The sequence below is a fragment of the Chlorocebus sabaeus genome, chromosome 2 (assembly GCF_047675955.1).
Source record: "Chlorocebus sabaeus isolate Y175 chromosome 2, mChlSab1.0.hap1, whole genome shotgun sequence".
In the NCBI taxonomy this organism is placed as follows: Eukaryota; Metazoa; Chordata; class Mammalia; order Primates; family Cercopithecidae; genus Chlorocebus; species Chlorocebus sabaeus.
The window spans coordinates 75788755-75807769 of record NC_132905.1 but is presented as its reverse complement, the minus strand read 5'-3'; the positions used below and the strand labels follow the sequence as shown (position 1 = coordinate 75807769).

General features: G+C 38.6%; 2 protein-coding genes and 1 long non-coding RNA gene across 11 annotated transcripts in view; 2 read left to right on the top strand and 1 right to left on the bottom strand.

Moving 5' to 3' along the window:
- The window catches only part of LOC103217700 (uncharacterized), a 326662-nt gene extending 324563 nt beyond the window's left edge, over positions 1-2099 (top strand). For all 4 annotated transcript variants that reach the window (XR_012090630.1, XR_012090627.1, XR_012090631.1 and 1 more), the window contains one exon: positions 1025-2099. This is a non-coding gene — a long non-coding RNA (uncharacterized lncRNA). The remainder of the gene's footprint in view (positions 1-1024) is intronic.
- Positions 1-19015, bottom strand: part of CYYR1 (cysteine and tyrosine rich 1) — a 105295-nt gene that overhangs the window by 36663 nt on the left and 49617 nt on the right. The window lies entirely within an intron of this gene.
- LOC103217695 (large ribosomal subunit protein eL34-like) lies at positions 293-732 on the top strand. The gene has a single exon (XM_037990654.2). The coding sequence runs from the start codon at positions 342-344 to the stop codon at positions 693-695; it is 354 nt and encodes a 117-aa protein (XP_037846582.2). The 5' UTR covers positions 293-341; the 3' UTR covers positions 696-732.

The following is a 19015-nucleotide window of genomic DNA, read 5'->3' as shown; positions in this document are numbered from 1 at the left end:
GACAAGGAAAATGCAAGTAGATGGAACTCATGCAAGTAGATGGAACCTTAATCTTATCATTTCTTTTTTACAAGAGGCTCAATTTTAGAGCTGTGCTGTAGTCCACAAAACAATCAGTCTCTATGACAATAATTCTAATTTTGATAGAATAATTTTAACACCACTAAAAGAACTTGGAGAGACTTCATTTATGGAGGACATTAGTGAGATAATTTGGAACCTGTTCCTGAGTGGGGGACATACTTGCAAATAATTAAATCCTGCCTTCTTTAGTCACTTGTTTCATTCTTTAAAAAAAGAAAATAGTGCTCTTCCGGGGACGTTGTCTGTAGGCACTCAGAATGGTCCAGCGTTTGACATACCGATGTAGGCTTTCCTACAATACAGCCTCTAACAAAACTAGGCTGTCCCGAACCCCTGGTAATAGAATTGTTTACCTTTATACCAAGAAGGTTGGGAGAGCACCAAAATCTGCATGTGGTATGTGCCCAGGCAGACTTCGAGGGGTTCGTGCTGTAAGACCTAAAGTTCTTATGAGATTGTCCAAAACAAAGAAACATGTCAGCAGGGCCTATGGTGGTTCCATGTGTGCTAAATGTGTTCGTGACAGGATCAAGCGTGCTTTCTGTATCGAGGAGCAGAAAATCGTTGTGAAAGTGTTGAAGGCACAAGCACAGAGTCAGAAAGCTAAATAAAAAATGAAACTTTTTTGAGTAATAAAAAATGAAAAGACTTGCTGGAAAAAGAAAAGAAGATAGTAATTTGAGATATATGATCAAAGTTAAATAAAAATTCAATTTAAAGAAGATAATACTGAGTATTATATTTTCTTGGTAAAAATTAAAGTATTATGAAACAAATCTTGAATAAATAACTACAAATCCCATATTTAATAAATTACTTGTAGAGTGAAAATTTTCCTTTGGAATACTCTCTTCAAGGCACTATAATATTTGTATGTATGTGAAATTCTTCCCTATTCTAAATTTACCATCTCATTTTCTGTTCACTTTTGTGTCCACAGAGTATCTGCCTGGAAACCCTGTTGCCTGGAGACCACTTTTGAAGAACATCCACTGCTGTGGCCTCTTAAAGATTTAAGACATCTAATGAAGAGCTGACAGAAATCATCAATTTGCTCCTCAGCAAGTGATATTTTTAAGTCACAATAAAACACTTACCTGGATATTATGTATTCAGATAATCATAATAGCTCAAGTATAGGATGCAAAGGGGAACAATACCTTTGAAAAATTTGAATTGTACAAATCCATACAAAAGAGAGATGGGACAAAAAATAAAATCCGCATTTTCTTCATGGAAGACGCTGTCAGGTCCTCCTATTAATTATTTATTCTGATTTTAAAAACTATTCAAAAAGGCTTTATTTATATTTTGAACTCTATTGTATATTATTGTTCTCTGTAGCCCAAAGGAATTTTGAAGCAGAAATTCAACGAATGGCATAAGGATACTGGAAAACTGGATGAAAGGAGATACGATGCAGCCAAAAGAATTCCATATCAACTTGAAGCATTCTGGAGAGGGTTCAAGAATCCAGCATATCTTAACAAGGTCCAAGTATCTCACAGTATGATGGCAGAATTTGTCACCAGTAACAGACACCAAGTACAAATGATTATTATTTTATTTTACTCTTTGTTTTTTATTTATTTATTTATTTTTGAGACAGAATCTCACCCTGTCACCCAGGCTGGAGTGCAGTGGTGCAATCTCGGCTCACTGCATCCTCTGTCTCCCGGGTTCAAGAGATTCTCCTGCCTCAGCCTCCTGAGTAGCTGGGATTACAGGCACTTGCCACCATGTCTGGCTAATTTTTTGTATCTTTAGTAGAGAGGGGGTTTCACCATATTGGCCAGGCTGAAATTATTATTATTTAAAAAATTTAGTTAAAGATTTTTTGTGGCTACATAGTAGCTGTATATATTCATGGAGTACATGAGGTGTTTTGATATAGGCATGCAATGTGAAATAAGTACATCATGAAGAATGAAGTATCTATCCCCTCAAGCATTTATCCTTTCAGTTACAAATAATGCAAGTACATTCTTTAAGTTATTTTTAAATGTATGATTAAGTTATTATTGACTATAGTCACCATGTTGTGCTATCAAATAGTAGGTCTTATTCTTTCTTTCTTTTTTTAAAATTTTTTTTATTTTTTTTAATTTTAATTTTTTTTATTATTATACTTTAAGTTCTAGGGTACATGTGCATAACGTGTAGGTTTGTTACATATGTATACTTGTGCCATATTGGCGTGCTACACCCATCAACTCGTCAGCACCCATCAACTCGTCATTTACATCAGGTATAACTCCCAATGCAATCCCTGCCCCCTCCCCGCTCCCCATGATAGGCCCCGGTGTGTGATGTTCCCCTTCCTGACTCCAAGTGATCTCATTGTTCAGTTCCCACCTATGAGTGAGAACATGCGGTATTTGGTTTTCTGTTCTTGTGATAGTTTGCTGAGAATGATGGTTTCCAGCCCCATCCATGTCCCTATAGAGGACACAAACTCATCCTTTTTTATGGCTGCATAGTATTCCATGGTGTATATGTGCCACATTTTCTTAATCCAGTCTGTCACTGATGGACATTTGGGTTGATTCCAAGTCTTTGCTATTGTGAATAGTGCCGCAATAAACATACGTGTGCATGTGTCTTTATAGCAGCATGATTTATAATCCTTTGGGTATATACCCAGTAATGGGATGGCTGGGTCATATGGTACTTCTAGTTCTAGATCCTTGAGGAATCGCCATACTGTTTTCCATAATGGTTGAACTAGTTTACAATCCCACCAACAGTGTAAAAGTGTTCCTATTTCTCCACATCCTCTCCAGCACCTGTTGCTTCCTGACTTTTTAATGATCGCAATTCTAACTGGTGTGAGATGGTATCTCATTGTGGTTTTGATTTGCATTTCTCTGATGGCCAGTGATGATGAGCATTTTTTCATGTGTCTGTTGGCTGTATGAATGTCTTCTTTTGAGAACTGTCTGTTCATATCCTTTGCCCACTTTTTGATGGGGTTGTTTTTTTTCTTGTAAATTTGTTTGAGTTCTTTGTAGGTTCTGGATATTGGCCCTTTGTCAGATGAGTAGATTGCAAAATTTTTCTCCCATTCTGTAGGTTGCCTGTTCACTCTGATGGTAGTTTCTTTTGCTGTGCAGAAACTCTTTAGTTTAATTAGATCCCATTTGTCAATTTTGGCTTTTGTTGCCATTGCTTTTGGTGTTTTAGACATGAAGTCCTTGCCCATGCCTATGTCCTGAATGGTATTACCTAGGTTTTCTTCTAGGGTTTTTATGGTATTAGGTCTAACCTTTAAGTCTCTAATCCATCTTGCATTAATTTTCGTATAAGGAGTAAGGGAAGGATCCAGTTTCAGCTTTCTACTTATGGCTAGCCAATTTTCCTAGCACCATTTATTAATCTCCTTAAGCTGATAAGAAACTTCAGCAAAGTCTCAGGATACAAAATTAATGTGCAAAAATCACAAGCATTCTTATACACCAGTAACAGACAAACAGAAAGCTAAATCATGAATGAACTTCCATTCACAATTGCTTCAAAGAGAATAAAATACCTAGGAATCCAACTTACAAGGGATGTAAAGGACCTCTTCAAGGAGAACTACAAACCACTGCTCAGTGACATAAAAGAGGACACAAACAAATGGAAGAACATACCATGCTCATGGATAGGAAGAATCAATATCGTGAAAATGGCCATACTGCCCAAGGTTATTTATAGATTCAATGCCATCCCCATCAAGCTACCAATGAGTTTCTTCACAGAATTGGAAAAAACTGCTTTAAAGTTCATATGGAACCAAAAAAGAGCCCGCATTGCCAAGACAATCCTAAGTCAAAAGAACAAAGCTGGAGGCATCATGCTACCTGACTTCAAACTATACTACAAGGCTACAGTAACCAAAACAGCATGTTACAGGTACCAAAACAGAGATATAGACCAATGGAACAGAACAGAGTCCTCAGAAATAATACCACACATCTACAGCCATCTGATCTTTGACAAACCTGAGAGAAACAAGAAATGGGGAAAGGATTCCCTATTTAATAAATGGTGCTGGGAAAATTGGCTTATTCATTCTTTCTATTGTTTTGTACCCATTAACCATCCTCACCTTCATCCCCGACTACCCTTCCCAGCCTCTGGTAACCACCCTTCTACTTTCTATGTCCATGAGTTCAATTGATTTGATTTTAGATCCCACAAAAAGTGAGAATATGCAAAGTTTGTCTTTCTGTGTCTGGCTTATTTCACTGAACATAATGATCTCCGGTTCCATTCACGTCCCTGAATACAAATTAATACATGGTAGAAGCTGTGTTCTGTTGAAGAAGTTAGAAACATATTCAGGCTATATTTTGCATTTTTGAAAGATGGTTAAAATATTTTTAAAATGTTTATGCTGAAAGGAGAAAGTTCTGTGAACTAGAAAATTTGTATGAATTTAAACATAACTCAGAGATGAAATCTGAAAGAAAACAAGGCCCCTCTTTGCTAAATTTTATCGTTTTGATGCTGTTAATCACACTTGATGCCTCATGGTCACCAAAGTAAAGTAAATTATTTTGAATTAACATTCCCTCCAAAACTTGTTATCCCCAAGCATGTAAAAAGTAAAAAGCAATAAAAGCCCAAGTTGCAAAGAAAGATGTGCTTCTACAAGAGAATTTGGAGGCTGCTGGAAGGTGGTACATTCCAGAGAGCTTAAGATTGAGCTCTGATAACAGACAGACCTAAATTTCTGCCACATTTCACAATGTGGCTGTGCATTGGCTGCTTAACCTTGCTAAGCTTCAATATTTTTGTGTAAGAAAAATATACGTATTTATCGTACCTAAAGGTTGTTACGAGAATTAAATGAGTGTGTATATATAACCAGAGTGCCTGGAACATTAGATGCTTAATGCATATTCGCTATTACCCTTATCATTATTATCAAGTTAAATTAAGCCAATATAATCATAAAGTTGGAGACTGAGTTTACGAGGGCAGTGGCAGAGCCACATAGCTAATCATGAGCTGCTGTTTAACAAAATGAAAGGAAGTTACTGTTTACATAACACCCGACAAAGAGGACATTTTGGAGAAACTAGGTTAATAGAAAAAAACAAAAAAGGTTTTTAATGCTTTTCATAAGTGCGAGAGAAGAAATTGAGATAACATGGCATTAAGGAACTATTTAGTCTTGGGAGATACATAAAATCAAGGTACTGCCCCACTTTTACCCTTTTTCTGCTTTGTTAATCCTTTATTGAGATATAATTCACAGCAGCACAATATATACATATTAAATATGCTGCATGATGAATTTTATGATTTTATGTATATGCCCATGGAACCATGACCACACCAACATATAGCATATGCATCCAGCATCTCAATAGGCCCCTGGTGCCCATTACAGTCAATCGACCACCCATTTCCCAAAGGTAATCACTCTTCTGTTGATGATAGGAAGGTTTGGATTTCCCTCTTAATCTAGAAAAGGGGCCCTTGAGAAATTTGATGTCCTCTTTCTTTTCCCTAGCTAGACTTTAATTCTCACCCATTAATTTTACTTTAATTCTAGGTCATCATGCCTCTAGCCTACAGTCATGCTCTCATCGAAATGCCCCTGCTTAATTTATCTGCACTGTGACGTTGACATTTAGGGAGTTTTCTCCTCACTATTAGGTTAATGAGGTCTTGTTGCACTTTTGGATTCATGAATCCCATAAATACTATTATTTTTTACTGTTATTGTATTGTGTTTTATAAAGCATCCTGGGCCAAGGCTAAGTAAGGAGACACAAGAGCTTTAAGGAGACCTGAAGGTGAACTCTAGGGGCAGCTACACTCTCAAACTCAACTTCCCTGAAGAAGGTTTTCTGGTTCTAGTCTCAGTGTCAAATCATGATGCAACAGCAGAGTGAACTCAGTGTTTTTGGTATGAAGAAGATCTCCATGTGTTACCATCATCAGCATCTCCTGTGCTGTTAATCTTACCCTGGATACCTGACCCAGGTGCCCATGCTGTGAATTCTTTCACTGTAGGAAAGAGAAACAGGTACAAAAGATGCATGGACCTCTCATGGCTAAGGTCCCTGGCCAATCTAGGTGGGTGCCCACTTGCTAAAATGACCCTGACCCCTCATTTGGCCACTTGACCACTGGTAACTCTAAAAGCAAATAAAGCCCTTAGTGACCAGAAACACAGGATCCCTGGTTTAAAAAGCTGATCACAGAGAAAGTAGAAAAAATCCATAATATCATCCTTTTCATAGCAGTACGTATAAGCTTTGAGCTTGTATTTTCCCACACTGCATGAAAATACCAACAGTGTAATAACGCAACTTCGAAAAAATCAAATAGTAGCTACGAAAGCCCTCAGCCCACAGGTTCCTGTGATTTTCACTTGAGTATGTTCAAGGGTTCATTTTATTTTTGACTTTAAAATTCACACTCAATTTTGACACATGAGACATATGTCTCAGCTCCTTACAGTACCAATCCTGTAAAAACAGATGACTCAGCCACCAGTTACAACAGCATATTATTGCAGTATTCAACAAAACATGCCTTATGCTGACTACAGAGAGGTTTCAAGTTGATGAGGCAAAAACAGCAATGTCCCATCTCAGAACATATGCTATACTATAGTAAGGAAAAAAGAGCCAAATATAAATACTAAACAATGTTGCATTGCTGAAATGTAATCCCTTTAAAACATTAGATGTCTTTATATTTCTCATTATTCTATTATTAATTTTAGAATATGCTCTCTTTAATGCAATCTATCTTTACACAAATTTTAAAATTCAGATTTCCAGATGAACCAAGAAACCAGGGGCTGATTTTTCTCAATGGGTTTCTCTTTTATACTCATAGCATCTGATGAGGTCAGCATTAAGAAGAAAGGCAATTATTTAATAGCAATAGCTGTGAGCCAAAGAAGAATTACAAAGATAAATCAATCTGGGGTGATAAAATGCCAAAAAAGAGGCAGCCACTTCAAGTAAAAACAAGCTCAATATTAAAATACTGTTTTATTTTCAAGTTACCCAACAAACTGCTGAAAGAAATTACATTTTCCCTCATGAAGGAAATGATAATAAATGCCATTTTCTACCCACTGGGCATCACAGGATGGGTGTTGAGATACAGACATGACATCCTCCCAATTATGGTAATACCAGGCATTGGAGCCAGAATGGTATTTAGAGTTATTAATTCATTCAACACATATGAACACCTATTATGTATGTGCCTTTGTTTTTGGGGGTGTGACATACAGAGAGTTGTCTTGTGGAGATGACAGATGTAAGCTCAAAGTCACCATTGAAATAAAGTTACCTATGAGGGATCTTGAAGGTGAGGTCAAGGAAGACTATAAATGACACAATGTATAAACAGAGGCTGAAAGCAAGAGAAAGTTGCCAGTTAGACAAGGCAAGAAAATATCCCATGAGAGGGCATGGCATTTGCAAAGTCACAGATGTGTGAAATCGCTTAGGATGCTTGGAAAACAACAAGCAGCTTTGTGTGGCTGCAGCAAATGTTGCAATACATAAGTGGCAAGAGTTGTTGCTAAAAATGCAGGCAGGAACTTGATTATGAGGGGTTTTTTTTTTTGTTTTTTGTTTTTTTTTTTTTTTGAGACGGAGTCTCGCTCTAAAAATGCAGGCAGGAACTTGATTATGAGGGGTCTTTTTTTTTTTTTTTGAGACGGAGTCTCGCTCTGTCGCCCAGGCTGGAGTGCAGTGGCCGATCTCAGCTCACTGCAAGCTCCGCCTCCCGGGTTCACGCCATTCTCCTGCCTCAGCCTCCCGAGTAGCTGGGACTACAGGCGCCCGCCACCGCGCCCGGCTAGTTTTTTGTATTTTTTAGTAGAGACGGGGTTTCACCATGTTAGCCAGGATGGTCTCGATCTCCTGACCTCGTGATCCGCCCGTCTCGGCCTCCCAAAGTGCTAGGATTACAGACTTGAGCCACCGCGCCCGGCCATGAGGGGTCTTTAAAGCCCAAAGAGTTTAGCACATTCTTGCGGAAAGAGGAGTGACACAACCAGAAGGCCAGAGAGACCTGTGAGGTTTGTTCTAGCAATTCGCATGAAAGGGAATAAGGACTAGATTTGAGGTTGGGTTGGCTTGTGGGAAAGCTGAATTTGAGGGGGTATGTAAAAGAAAAAGCTTTTAGAAATGGTTACCAATCTCTGGGGTTTCTGACTTAAGCTATTGTGGTAATGGGAGCTTTCTGATTGGAGTAAAGGAATACAATGGGCACAAGTTCTGGAATAGGTAGATAGGGATGAAGAATGATTTCACTTTTTGTAGATGCTGGGTGAAAGCTGTCTTTTGGGTACTGAAGTGGAAATGACAAAGTAAATAGTTTGTAAGAGCAACATATTCATTCTATCATCACTTAGGACACTCCAAGTGATGGTTTCATATGCTATGAAATTACATCCAACTATTTTTGATGATTTACTATGGAGATTCTGGAGAATAAAGATCCTTGCAGGGATCCATTTCATAACTCTATGGCGAGTATTTCAAATCAGAGGATTGCAGCTTAAGGTATTAAGAAACTTAGATAGAAGCCTGATTATCATCAACATAATGTGCACTGTGAACTAAGACCACTGGCATTGGTTTACTGAGGATTAGCCCATGTATCAAAATAACACATGATCGAATCCACATTATATTGCAACACCCTCCATTGTAAATAACTGTTCAATGCCATAAATCTGCTTTTAGAAAACGGTCCTCTAAAAATAGAAATCAAACCATATTGCTACACTGCACCACACTCAAAGGCTTCTGATTTCACTCAGAGTAAAAGGCAAAGTCCTTACAATAACCTCCATGATATGCCTTGTTCTCCTTGTCTCTCTAACCTCATTGCTCTTTACACTCCTTCCTCTCAGTCACTGTATTCAGCTATACTGACCTCTTGGCTGCTCCTAAAACATCAAATGCTTGACAATTCCCTTTTTCCTAGAATGTATTTCTTGCAGATGTCCATATGGTGTTAAGTCATTGGTCAAATGTTACATTTTATATGAGTTCTTTCTTGACCACTGATTTAAAATTGTGGCACCTACACCTTAATGACTTCCTATCCTTTTTTACTATTTTATTTTCTCGACAGCACCAAATATCCATTTTTGCATTTCCTTTAACATCTTAACTGGAGATGATATATTAGGAGATGATAATAATGGTATAATACTGATAGTAGTTGTAGAAAGGATGTGGATGAGTTTTATTAGAATAAGCTGAGCTTATGCTGCAGTGACAACTGACCCTCAGATCTCAGTGGCTTTACTGAAAAAGTTTATTTATTCCTCAATCAAAGCCTGCTTAAGTCAGATGACTCTCCAGGGTAGCTCTCCTCTACGCGGTGACTCAGTGATCCAGGATTTTGCATCCTGTAGCTCCACCATCTCAATCTTATGGCTTCCATGTTTGCTACCGAGGATCTCATGAAGGCTTTTATCCAACTCCTTCCAGAAGTGACACAGCTCATTCCTGCTCATAGCCTACTGGTCAGAGCTAGTACCAACTAGCTCTGGTACTGATTCCACCCAACTAGGGTTTAGGGCTGACTGGGAAGTATGTTCTTCTAAGTGCTCTGGAAGGAGAGGAGACCTGGCTATTGGTGAGCACTCCTCAGTTTGACACAGCAACCAACTCTGGAATGATCTTCTTAAGATGCAGTGTGATGCAATGTAGGGAGCACAGAATAGGATTCAGCAGGGCTGGATGTAATATCTCATTGAACCAGTCACTATTCACATGGCTTCAATTTAGGTATCCGCTCTGGAACTCTATTTTCAAACTCACGAAATGGGGGAAAATACTTATCCTGCTTATATCAGAAAGGTTTGTAAGTCCCAAATATAAAAGTTTGTAAACAGAATTTCCAAATGTAGGCAACTGTTCAAATGCCAGTACATGAATAATGCAGTACGGAGCATAGAAAACCTGCCCAGATAAGATAAAATGAATTACATTCCTATTTTACATCAATATTTATAAAGTTATCTCATTGTTAGAGCCATAGAGAATGGTATCATTTCCAGACCTGCTGGCTTAACAGCTGTGATACTTAGCCAGTGAAGTAGGGAGCTGTTTATGTATCAGCATTGGTTTATTTTCTATGTATGGAGCATGAAGAAAATGCCAAGGAAATTCAGATATATAACAAACACTTAAGATTAGTGAAAGCAAAATTCACTCAACAGTGAATGAATCCAATACTGGTAGCTTGTGTGATATCTTCTGTTCTGTTGCTGGAGGACATTGGCTATTGTGCGACATCGTCTATTGTTCCAGGGATTCATGTGTACTTAGCACAAGGTATGACACTGACAAAATATCAGCTATTTGAAAAATCTCATTAGAATGTATTTAAAGATATATTAAAATCTTTTGATAACATTAGATTTTATAGATTTGAGTACTGAGTACATTTGTTGTCAGACTTCAAAAAGATACTGAATTTATATATAATAATTTTGTTAGTCACTTCAAGTTTGTTAAGGATGGTAAAATATTAATGTTAATTAATGATATCCTATAGTGTTATCTATTCAAAGAAGTATCATTAAAAATCTAATCTTTTAAATACATTTAATACAAAATACTCAAATATGTGGATTTTTCTATTATTTTACTAGTGATTTGGGTCTTCTAGAATTCCTCAGCAGACTTTTACAACATTAGGGTAAAAGGAATCCAAATTATCTGTTTCAATTCCCTGCCAAATGAACACATTATCCATATGGGGAATTTCTTGCTAACTGACGTTATTGTGGCATGCCATTTATTATCTGTGAGAAAGTTTACCCTTTGTGTGTATCCATTTGTGATAGATAAGTATTTCATATAGTAAGCAGATATTTGCCTCAGTAGAAACTTCACCCATTATTTTAGATTGGAAGATGTTTCTTGCTGCTCGTGTCTGTATTGTACACACATACTAAATATTAGTAACATCTTTACAGTCATTTAAAAATAACACATTCAAAGACTAAAGTATTAAAGATGATAAACCAGTTAGTACTATAGTAGCAAACACATAAAAATCCAGATGATAATTTCCTAATTGAATCTTGTCATGGAATTTTCCTGCCTAGTCATTGGCCCGCATAGCTCTACTGTGATGAACAAAAGAAGATGGATCCAATAAGGCCAGATGCAAATAGATACCCATAGTCACATGCTGGAATGCAGACAGCATATCAACAATGAGATAAAGCTCTGTACAACAGAAGTTCACTGAATCAATATTCTGAAACATTCCCAAGTTGCTGGCTTTTAAAATGGAGGGTAACAGAAAGCACAATGAATTTTCTAAGATGTTTCATATGATCTTGTGATAAAAAGAGGAGCAAGTTATTGCAAAGTGAAGGCTTCTTTGTTTTATTTTGCTGACAATTTATACTACTGCCTCCACTCAAGGGTTTGAGTTTCTTCCCCTTTTCCCCCTCAAAGATTATAACCTTGAGAATGATTGCTTTTCTCCTTTTATTCTTTTAAGACACGTCTGCCATTCACTTTCATAAAAGACATCCTGCGAGCGGGTCACGATGCCAAGTTGATGGTACATTGTGTAGACAATTTGGAGGAAAAAGTATAGAAAAATAGCTGTATTTAAATAGAAAGCCTAGCTCAAATGTCACTTTCTACATGGCAGTTCAGAAATACGTCAACAATATCACACAGTCTCTCTCTCTCTCTTTCTCTCTCTCTCGCTCTCTGTCTCCCTCCCTCTCTCTACTTGAACTACGGCAGTACCATCAGAATGGGATTCCCTTTTTACATCTCTCTTCCCTCTTGTCTATTTCTTATACAGACAAAACTGCATCATGCTGGTCTTTAACAAACACCATCAATGTGTCTCACAACTTAGTATCATTCACATTGAGTCTTTTTTTTTTCTTTTTCTTTTTTCTTTTTGAGACAGAGTCTCACTCTGTCACTCAGGCTGGAGTGCAATGGTGCGATCTTGGCTCACTGCAACCTCCATCTCCAGGGTCCAGGTGATTCTCCTGCCTCAGCCTCCCAAGTAGCTGGGATTACAGGTGCATGCCACCATGCCTGGCTAATTTTTTGGTACTTTTAGTAGAAATGGGGTTTCACTGTGTTGGCCTGGCTGATCTTGAACTTCTGATCTCAAGTGATCCACCTGCCTTGGCCTCTCAAAGTGCTGGGATTACAGGCGAGAGCCACCGCGCCCAGCCCACACTGAGTCTTTATCAGGTGTCAGCACACTACATCCTGGGGGCCAGGTCTGGTCTGCCGCCTGTTTCTGTATGACCTGTTAGCTAAGAACATTCTGCTTTTACATTCTTAAGTGACTTAAAAAGTGAAAAGAGTAACATTTTGTGAAATTCAAATTTCAGTGTCTATAAATAAAATTTTATTGGGCTACATCCAAATTCATGTATTTACGCATTGTCTATAACTTTTTTGGCCCTCCAAAGGCAGAGTTGAGTAGTTGCAACATAGACCATGTGGCCTGCAAAGCCTAAAATATTTACTCTCAGGCTAGATAAAACAGAAAAGGTTTGCCAACCCCTAAGGCATATGAATGGGACCCCTGGAGTTGGCCATGCATAGCCTGTGTGGCTGTATACTATAGCCCTGGTCTGGAATAGTCATCATAGTAAGTGCTTTTCTCCTAGCCAGGCATTTAACATTTTTCGCAATCTGGATGCAGACCAGATTCTCTCCGGCTCCCCCACCTGCTACTTATTCTTCCCTTGGTATCATTTAGCTACCTCTGTGTCTTTGTTCATATTGCTTCCCTGTCCTAGCCATGTCTTTTTGTTTATCTGTCCGTTGACATCTATCATTGAAAGCCTAGCTCCAATGTTGCTTTCACCATGGCAGTTCAACAATGTGATTGAAATCTTGCTTCTGTGAATTCACAGGGTGCTTTGTACTTCCCTGACACACCTACCATATTCTGCCTTGCACGGTCCTTAGTCTTGCACTCATTTCATATTGCCTACTATATTATATGATCCTTAAGTCTAAGAACTGGGCTTGGTCGTCTTTGTACCTTTAAGAATGCTGCAGATGTGGGCAGGCCTGGCACAGATCCCTGGAGGCTGAGACTAGGACCAGGAGCCATGCCAACCCTCAATACACACACAATCACTTCCTTAGTTGCAGGGTCCAGGGGAAATTCCAGTGGTGTGGCAAAAGATCCAAGTTAGTGCTCCCACAAAGCTGCTGTGGGGAGAGGTGGCTCAGTTCCATAAAAAGCAAGGGTTTTGAAAGATACAAGCCCAGGACCCAATCCAGAAGTAGGCAATACTGTGGAGACTAGTCAGACCCTAAATATCAGTGAAGTTCATTAGTAACAAAAGCCTATTGACTAGACCAAGTTCCAGGGCAGCGCAGCCGGTAAGAAAAGGGGATAAAGTGGGAGTTGTGGAGTTTAGCAAGGAGGGGATAGAGGTTTGGTCTTAGAAAGACCAGGGGTCTAAAAGGGTGACTGGGCAAAAGTCCAAAGAGGAAAAACACCAGGCCCAAGGTAAGAGAGAAACTACTATAGAGAGGATGACCTGAGTTGAGTCCCAGACGTTGGGTGGGGGCTCCAGAAATTATTCTTGCTTACGTTTAGATGTAATCCTAGGGTCTGCAGAATAGAGAAAATTATCGCTCTCATTTGGTTTGTTTGACCCCCCCTCCAAATCTCATGTTAAAATTTGATCCCCAGTGTCGGAGGTGGAGCCTAATGGGAGGTGTTTTGGTTGTGGGGGAAGATGGTTCAGGAATGCCTTGGTACTCACAGTAATTAGTTTTTACTCTGTTAGTTCTCCCAAGACCTGGTTGTCAAAAAGAGCCTTGCACCTTCCCTGCTCTTGCTTTCTCTATCACCATGTGATCTCTGCACATACCAGCTCCTTTCTGCCTTCCACTGTAAATGGAGGCAGCCAGAGGCCCTCATCAGAAACAGATGCTGGTGTCATGCTTCTTTTATCGCCTACAGAATCGTGAGTCGAATAAACCTATTTTCTTTATAAATTACTCAGCCTCAGCTATTCCTTTAGAGCAACACAAAAGTGGCCCTAGTTTCCTAGTGTAGGGAGACAATAGACTGGAGGAAGACACAGAGTGTATAAAAAAGGGTCAGAGTGAGACGGAACTAACTTACTTTGAACACTAACCACGTGTCAGGTCATGTAATAAGGCTTTTACTCATAGTATCTCACTTAGTGTGCACAGTAACTGCAAGGAAGCAGCATTATGCCCATTTAACAGATGAGAAAATTGAGGTTTAGACTAAGCAGTTGATGGACATGAGATCTGAAGGCAGGACTAAGTGAACCCAAACCAATTCTTCCACATGTTCCCCACGACTATATCACACTTCTTCAATAAATATTTATTAAATGAATAATGAAGACAGAAAAATTATAACTGGACATGTTTTTCACAACTCAATGTGGTATGCATGATAGTACTAATCTTTTGTCCCCATGTTTTCTCTAGTTTTTCCTTGTAAGTTAAAGAGCTGTTGTCTCTTTTATCACTGGTTCAGTGAACTAATAACTCTTGCATACTCTGTGTCCTATGTGCCAACAGGCACGTTAAATAATCTAAGAACATACCGGTTGCCCTAGGGAATTGCTTTGGATCTCTGGCCTTCAATGTCTTCCACACACTAGTCCAAACTTCCTTTCCAGGCTTATTTTATTTTGTTCAGCCCTCTTAGATCACTTACTGTTTTCCAATCAACTCTTGTACACCTTGTCTCCTCCATATTAAATGCTACTCCTTCAGTAAAATCCACCCTGATCTCCTTTTCTTTCTTTTCCTTTCCTTTCCTTTTCTTTTTTCTTTTTCTTTTTCTTTTTTTCTTTTTTTTTTTTTTTGCTTTGTTTTGTTTTGTTTTGTTTTTGTTTTTTTGAGAGGGTCTCACTTTGTCACCCAGGCTGGAGTGCAGTTGCACAATCTTGGCTCACTGCAGCCTCAACCACTGGCATTCAAGTGATCCTCCTGCCTCAGCTCCCCAGGTAGCTGGAAACTATAGGAACACACCATCATGCCCGGCTAATTTTTTGTATTTTTTTGTAGACATGGAGTTTCGTCATGTTGCCCAGGCTGGTCCTGAACTCCTGAGTTCAAGTGATCCACCCGTGTCGGTCTCCCTGATCTCTTTATTCACAACTGATCTCTTTCTCCCCTACCCGTGGAGCATTTATATGATTCTATGCTTGCTCTGAAGTAATACTAAGAACTCCAATAACTCTACTATAAATCTCCAAAAGAGTTGCACTTATCCTTTTTCTCCCACAATGCTTATAGCGTCATTCACACAAAAGATATGCTTAAAATATGTTTTAAGTACTAAAAAAAGGCATAAGTGAAATTTCACTCTCTTAGGCTCCTTCATATGGTCAATTTTTCCCTCAGAAGTTTGTTTCCACACTAGCCCTCCCCACCTTTTTTGACTTGGTTCTTTCCAGTTAATGCAATTCTTTCTGGTCCCTGAAATTCTACAGAATGAGGCAGTTGTATGAAATGTAAGAAGCTGCCATATTTAAGGTAGACTCTGGCTCTTTGCTTTATACCACTTGCAAAGCCAATGTGAGTACCTGAGTCTAAAAATACTTTTCACTGCCAATCATATGTACAGAGTAGGCTTTTTGCTGTATAATCTGATTGCCAGTATTTAATGAAAAATACTGATTGCATCCTAGGACCATGCATCCTTCCAAGAAGTTCTATTTAAATCACTGTATAATTTCTTTTACTATGTAATTTGCATTGTGACAGTTTGATAGTTTATAAGGGCCCTTTGAAAGCGAACTTGAACTGTAGGGCAAAATGTATTTAGCACATTTTAAAAGCACATTAAAAAAGATTTGTCATTTGATAAATATTAATGCATTTATTAATAGATGACCAATGGCTGCTAAATTGTGAAAAAAGTTTGAGATTTCAGTGACTACAAGCAAATCCACTGCTATTAAAGTTAAAAGTCTGAAATACATTCTTCTGAAAGTTGCACTTTAAAAATATTGATTGCAGAATATCAAGCTGAACGATTCTGTTACATGACAAGTTCTCTAGTTTTGATAAGTTTACAGAGATCTCCCAAAATATAATCAATTTTTAATTGTCTGTTTAAATAGGCAATAGTATCTGCACATATTATGTATGATAATGGTCAAACTCAAGATTCACTTATATTGGCCTCTAGAATGTTTGATATATTTTAAGGAATGTATGATAATTGATTTGCTTCAAAATCCTTTGCTTAACTGAATATTAAAATTCAACTATAAGCTAGCAAGTAATGAAAGGATTCTAGGGAATAATAAAAGCAATGTTTAGCCAGGATTTAAGAATTCACTGGGATAATCTAGCCAATTAAAATTTTGACTATAATCAAGGTTAAAAATAATGTACCTATCAATAAAGTGAGTTACTGTGAAAGAAATAGAGCAGCTCTATAGTAGGATTAGTCAAGCCCGTCCTTCTACAATCCATTGTTTACTTCATATTATTAGACAGTTTTAATATGGTATTACTTCTAATCTTTCAAATATCTTGTCAGATAAATCTAATTATTTCCAAGAAGTGGCTTGCAACTGAAAGAAAAATGTAGCAGAAAACTTATTTATCTATCGAGCTATATTTAGTTTGTAAAAAAAAAAAAAAAAAAAAAAAAAAAATTCCTCCTTTTTCTTCTATCGAAAAGAGGACTCAGATGGGGAATGGGGTACATTAAAACTTCCTGGACTGGGGAGGAGAATTCCAAAATTCAAGAGAGCCTAGACGATTCTTTTTGGAGACAGAGTCTTGCTTTGTTGCCCAGGCTGTAGTGCAGTGGCACGGTCTCGGCTCGCTGCAACCTCCATCGCCTGGATTCAAGCGATTTTCCTGCCTCAGCCTCCTGAGTAGCTGGGATTACAGGCACACACCACCATGCCTGGCTAATTTTTGTATTTTTAGTAGAGACAGAGTTTCACCATGTTGCCCAGGCTGGTCTCGAACTCCTGAGTTCAGGCTATCCTCTCACCTCTGCTTCCCAAAGTGCTAGGATTACAAGCGTGAGACTGCACCCAGCCCCAGACAATTCTTTATTAAACCTATAAGAGATGCCAGAAGATTTCCACACAAGAACATACAGGTATTTCTTGGGGGACCTCAGCGCTTGTCTGTGACTTGAAGGCTTATCAGTGTTCCTCTCACCTGACCCTGAGGTCTTCACCCACAATATCAACGAACCTTTGTGTCTCAGCACTCACACGGATTTACGGAACACAGGTATGTTGAAGAGGTTGGGTTGTTAAGAAAAGACTGATTTCAAACTTGGCTGCTGTCACTCCCTGAAGATTTGGGCAGGCAATGCAGAGACAGTGTCTTGGTTATGAAAGTAGAATTCAGCAGCTATGTGTATGTGACCACCTGAATTTCCAAACTTAGACCACTGATGTGGTTGTCTACGACACTAACGTCTTTGCCCTATGTGTTCCGGTTTGAACGTCTGTTCCACAACTCATGTTGAAATTTAATTGGCAATATAATGGTATTGGGAGGTTGGAGCTGTAAGAGATGAGGAGGTCATGAAGGTCCTGCTCTGATGAATGAATTAAAGCTATTATCCCAGGTGTGGATTAGTTATTGCAGCAGTGAGCTCTTGATAAAAGGATGAGTTTGACCTGATTTCTCTCTCTGTCTCGTGTGCTTACTTCTGCCTCCTGCCTTCTGCCACAGGATGACCCTTGCCAGATGTTGGCATCATGCTCTTGGACTTCCCAGCTTCCAGAATAATGAGCCAAATGAACCTCTTTTCTTTATAAATTACCCAGTCTGTGGTATTGTTATAGCTGCAACAGACAGACTAAGACACTGCTGCTTTAATCTCCTCATTTGTGAAATGCAGAAATTATGCTACTTTTATTGATGGTAGCTCCATCATTTATGATGCTGCCTGACCAATATCATCCTAAATAAAGCTCAGCCTTCTGACACTTAACAAATGCTTCAATTAATTTTGATCCCATTTCTTTAACAATTGACTACCTTAAGAAAGGGATGGGGCTCAGGATCAGGGTATCACTCTGACTTCCGAAATTAGGCAGTAATTTACATTTTTGGAGTATCACTGGAATCCTTACAACTTTTTTCCTGAGTTGTTGGTTTGGGAAAACCATCCTTGCTCCTTCCCTTAGGCCTGTTTGTGATCCACTGCAAACAATTTAATATAGTTCCTAAGGTTAGAGGTGAATTTTTGGAAGATAGTTCCAAGTCTTACACATTTTTGTATCCCTAGAATGAATTAATAAGAAAATCTTAGGCTGTATAGCCAATCCATTCATTCATTTGATTCAACAAATATTTATTGAGAGCTTACTATGTGCCAAATACTATTTTAGATGTTTGGAATATATCATTAAGTAAGATAACTGTCCTTGAAGAGATTACATCCTGGAGGGGCGGGTGAACAGGCAATGCACATAATAAATAAGTATAAATATTGTCAGAAGCTATAAAATTGTACAAGGTATAAAAGAATGAGCCAGTCAGGATCAGGGGAAGGGATGTAGAAGAATTGGGAAACAAAGACTTGAAAGTGGTGAAGGAGTTGGCCAAGGAGACATCTGAGTAACAGCATTCCAGACAGATGGCACAGCTAGGATAGGGACCTGAAGGGAATCTGACATACTCAAGCAGTGAAGTCAATGTGGCTGAAGGAAAGTGCATATGGGAAAAATGGCAGGACATGAGGTCAGAGGTTAAGGGGCCAGGTCATGGAGTAACTTGTAGGCCATTTAAGACTTTGGCTCTTACTGTGTGTGAAAAAGGGAAAATACTGAAGAGTTTTGGCAGAGCAGTGGCATAATCCTACCTCAGGTTTTTGAAAGAAATAACCCTGGTTGCTGGGCTGAGAACAGACTATCTAAATTGAGAATAAAGTAGGGATTTTAAAAACAAGCAACAGA